This window comes from Leptopilina heterotoma, unplaced genomic scaffold (assembly GCF_015476425.1).
Source record: "Leptopilina heterotoma isolate Lh14 unplaced genomic scaffold, ASM1547642v1 Lhet_15, whole genome shotgun sequence".
In the NCBI taxonomy this organism is placed as follows: domain Eukaryota; kingdom Metazoa; phylum Arthropoda; class Insecta; order Hymenoptera; family Figitidae; genus Leptopilina; species Leptopilina heterotoma.
Genome location: NW_025110867.1, coordinates 1,392,178 through 1,396,700, shown reverse-complemented (window position 1 = coordinate 1,396,700; position 4,523 = coordinate 1,392,178). Strand labels below are relative to the sequence as shown.

The window sequence follows — 4,523 nt, the reverse complement described above, 5'->3', positions numbered from 1 at the left end:
AAATGAAAATCAATTTTTATTAATTAGTTTAAATGTAATAATGATACTTAAACATAAATGTTTTATAATGGAGGTTGATACCAATTGTGTATTTTTATTCAAAAATTACAAACATAACCTAAAATTTTTTGCTGTTTAGGTACTTTTCTTCAGAGCGCTTCACCCCAGTAAAAAAAAAAGTATTCAGAATAGAGAAAAAGTATTGGTGGAGACGTTCGGTGAATGCGTTTTCGCGACAAAACCGTATTGGTGGGTCACGGTGAATACATTTCGCTTACCGTGAATACTTTTTTTTTAAACTCTCGATTTAAAGATTCCTAAGCAAAGTTGAGAATATTTATAAAGAGCGTAAGTGACCTGAAGTATAAAAATGACTATTGCGAGAAGGAAATAAGAAATTTAAAAAAAAACGAAAAATTAAATGTGACAAACAGATTGTCAAATGTTGATCAATTACCATATGCTTTTCTGTGCCTACAACGTATGATGATTAAAAGGAACTTTGACGTTACCGGCGGAACTTACTGTTTCACATACATTTACTTGGATTTCTCAAGTTTCTGTCGGTATCGTCAATGTTCCTTTTCATCATCATACGCTGTAGGTTTGTCACATTTAATTTTTCGTTTTTTCTCAAAATTTCTTATTTCCTTCTCGCAATCGTCATTTTTATACTTCAGATCACTTACGCTCTTTATAAATATTCTCAACTTTGCTTAGGAATCTTTAAATCGAAAGTTTTTAAAAAAAGTATTCACGGTAAGCGAAATGTATTCACCGTGACCCACCAATACGGTTTTGTCGCGAAAACGCATTCACCGAACGTCTCCACCAATACTTTTTCTCTATTCTGAATACTTTTTTTTTTACTGGGACATACATACTTAAGTTTTAAATAATAAAAAATATCCTGTGCAATAATTATTAAGTTCAAGATTTATAATAATTTATAATAATAATAATATTATTATAAAAGAAATAAATAAAAATAGATAAAAAGTGTCTTCAAAGTATTACCGTTCGAAAATGAAAAGGTGGAGTGGGGTGAAGGAGGGTCAATTAGACATTAGTTACTGAATGTTAAATATTTATATTTATATTAAAAGGTACTTAGAATTTCATAACGTAGTTGTAAATAAATATGTAACACTCAATAAAATACAAAATTAGTTGCGCTCATAAAATCATAAAATAATATATCCAGGTGTAACGTGTAAGTAAAAAAGTTTTCGTAAGTTTTGATCATTTTAGAAATTATATTACCAAGTTTTTCTTAATACAGACATTGTTAAGTATAAAGAGGGTTAATAATCCGTGACTTATGGCAAAAAAAGAGAATAATTACATGGAAAAAAATTTATAAAAAATAAAAGTCGTATAGAAAAATTTTTCGCACTGCGGGCTAATAAGTTTTGATTCATGACATTGTTCTTTTATATATTGTATATATGTATATATATACAGTACGAAAACCTACCACGTCAGTCATATCCCATGAGTGGGAGTGAGACAGACTTATGCGATTCCCATACTTTCCTATGACTGACGGATAGCTTTTCTTACTGTATATACAAGATTTAACATTTTCTATAAGTAACTGCTTTACGTGCAAAATCAACTTAAAAAATGCAAAACCTCAAGAGAATTTTTTCTTATTTCACCTGTGGAATTTGACGCATTAAATAAAAAAAAAGTTGCAATTTGCGTCTACATCGATTGAACAGATATCAAAAAATCAATTAGTCGATATCGAAACCAAAATTAACAATAAATATTAGTTTTCTAAAAAGAATTTGAAAGAAAATTTTTTATTGCACAAAGTAGTTGTTGAAATAAATTGGGAAAACAATTTGGTAAGAATTACAAATGTGAAAAATTTATTACATACGAATTACATTTGTGATCGATATAAATTAAAAGTGAGGCAAGCCATGGAAAAACGGAAACTGAAAAGTAAGCTGACCAGCGTCAGTGAGAAGTTAGTCTCTAAACATCACGTGACTAGTGAGTCTGCACAGTGGCTCTATCTTTACCGCGAAATGAAAATAAATTTAAAGTAATAAGCACTTGTAAATTTCAACACTCCCTCTTGCTTATGACATAATTTTCATTTTCATAATGTTCAAACAATTTGCTTTGTCTTTTTGTGAAATTCCGGGTTTTTCGCAATCGCAATTGCTGCTTGATTGTCGACTTTCAATTCCGTTGCTTCCTTTTGCTGCATACCAAGAGATTCCAACAACGACCTCAGCCATAAGATTTCCTTTAAAGCTTCCGAAATTGCGACTATTCTGCCTCAGATGATGACAAGGCAGTAATTCTCTGCAAAATTGATGACCACGCTATTGGCCCGTCTTGAAACACAAACACGTATCCAGATGTAGATTTTCTTTCGGACAAATCTCCGGCATAATCTGAATCACTGTATCCGTGAAATTGTCCTTGATCATTTCCTTTGTAGACAAGTGAAAAATTCAGTGTTCCTTTCAGATATCTCATAACCTTTTTGACCGCTCTCCAATGCTGTTCTGTCGGATTGTTTGACTGTCGAGCAAGTGCATTCACTGTGAATGAGATATCTGGTCTTGATATCGTTGCGATGTAATTTAGACAACCCACTGCTTCTCGATAGGGAAAGGATTTCTGAGCAGCTTCCTCTGGCTCATTTTCGATTTCTGATAGCTTAACTGACAGGTCCATGGGAGCTGTCACTGTCTTGCAAATCTTCCATACTAAATCGACTTAAGGTTATGTTATTCAGTGGTCACGTGCCCCATATACTTTACTGTGGAAAAACTTCACACTGAATAACATGACCTTAACACTCTTCGAATGTATCCTTGTTGATTTACAGCGATTGCTCCTAACTTCCGATCTCGAGATATTTCCATTCCAACGTAACATGTGGGTTCATGATATGTGATTTTAAATTTCTTTTCCAAAGAATCGATGAATTTGTTCAATGAAGTCTTGCTCCTACTTGCGATCAATCCATCGTCCACGTACAAACACAAAATCATTTTATTATCCATGTCGGGGTTCATCACAAAAACACACGGATCTGCAGGCGATGGAACAAAACCGAAAGCAATCATAAAGTCCTTGAATAGTCCATTCCAATTCCTCGAAGCCTGTTTAAGTCCGTAAATTCCTCTTTGAAGGTGACACACATCCCCCGATCCATCTTCGAATCCTGGCGGTTGACACATGTAAATGTCCTCGTTCAATGGGCCGTTTAAAAAGGCTGATTTCACATCAAACTGAATCAACTCCATATCGTCCTTAGCTGCTGCAGCGATGACAGTTCGAACAGATTCATAACGAACTACTGGCGAGAACGTTTCGAAGTAATCAACGCCTTTTGTTTGACTGAATCCGCGCGCAACTAATCTGGCCTTTCGACGTTTTATTGTCCCATCCAGATTGAATTTCGATTTAAATAACCATCGACATGAAACAACAGGCTGACCCTTTGGCAATTGAGCGAGTTCCCACGTTTGATTCTTTGCGAGAGATGACATCTCCTCTTCCATTGCATTTTTCCAAAGATGAGCATCACTTCTCGAAATAGCATCCTCATAAGAGACTGGATCCAATGACACTTTCATCTCTGCAATATGATTAATTTTGTTCTGCCTATCTCTCAGTACTCGATCTGAAACAGGAATAATTCTCGGTTTATTTTTAGAACCTGTTGGTCGTCCTGCGGGATTTTTCGCTTTTCTCGGTGACAATTCTTCATCCAGTTCCGTCGAATGATACTCCTCCTCATCTGATGAGATGTCGGTGTCCATCGAAATTGATTCTTCATCAGGAAAGAGTTCAGCAACTACATCTTGCTCTTCAAGTGGCATTGGAAATAAAACTTGTTTATCCATATCGATTCTATCTTCTATCACGACATCCGAGACTCTTTCCACAATTTTCTTGACAGGATCAAACACTCGATAAACTTTATCCGTTAGAAAATCATAACCGACGAACACACCTTTCCTGGCCTTCGGATCCATTTTCCTCCTCATGGAATCTGAAATACGAACAAATGCTTTTGCACCAAATACGCGAAGATGAAAAACATTTGGCTTCTTTCCATACCACTCGTTGTCTGAAGTCGTTTTTGTCAATCCTCGATTTGGAACGCGATTGCGAAGGTGAGCAGCTGAGCCAACAGCTTCCGGCCACAACAAAAGTCTATCTGTTTTGGATAAATCTGTATTAAATAACATTGAACGAGCACTGTCACATAGAGTCCGATTTTCTCGTTTAGCCATTCCATTACACTGTTTCACATTCGGCGGCGAAAATTCGTGAACAATATTTACAGACTTCAAAACCTCCCTCACCTTTTCATTCACATACTCGGTTCCATTGTCGGTTCTCAACGAAAGTGCCACTCTACCAGTTTCTCTCGATGCATCTACGAAAAATTGTTTTAAAATACTCGACACACTTCGTCTTTTGTTTTTAAAAAGAAAACTCGACGATATCCGCATGCCTCATCTTTCACTGTTAGAAAAAACTCG

The 4,523-nt window shown here is 35.4% G+C and overlaps 1 protein-coding gene across 1 annotated transcript; it reads right to left on the bottom strand.

Moving 5' to 3' along the window:
• Positions 1–2,286: 2,286 nt before the first annotated feature.
• LOC122498370 (secreted RxLR effector protein 161-like) lies at positions 2,287–2,700 on the bottom strand. Its single transcript, XM_043606064.1, has one exon. The coding sequence runs from the start codon at positions 2,698–2,700 to the stop codon at positions 2,287–2,289; it is 414 nt and encodes a 137-aa protein (XP_043461999.1).
• Between the last annotated feature and the right edge of the window lie 1,823 nt (positions 2,701–4,523).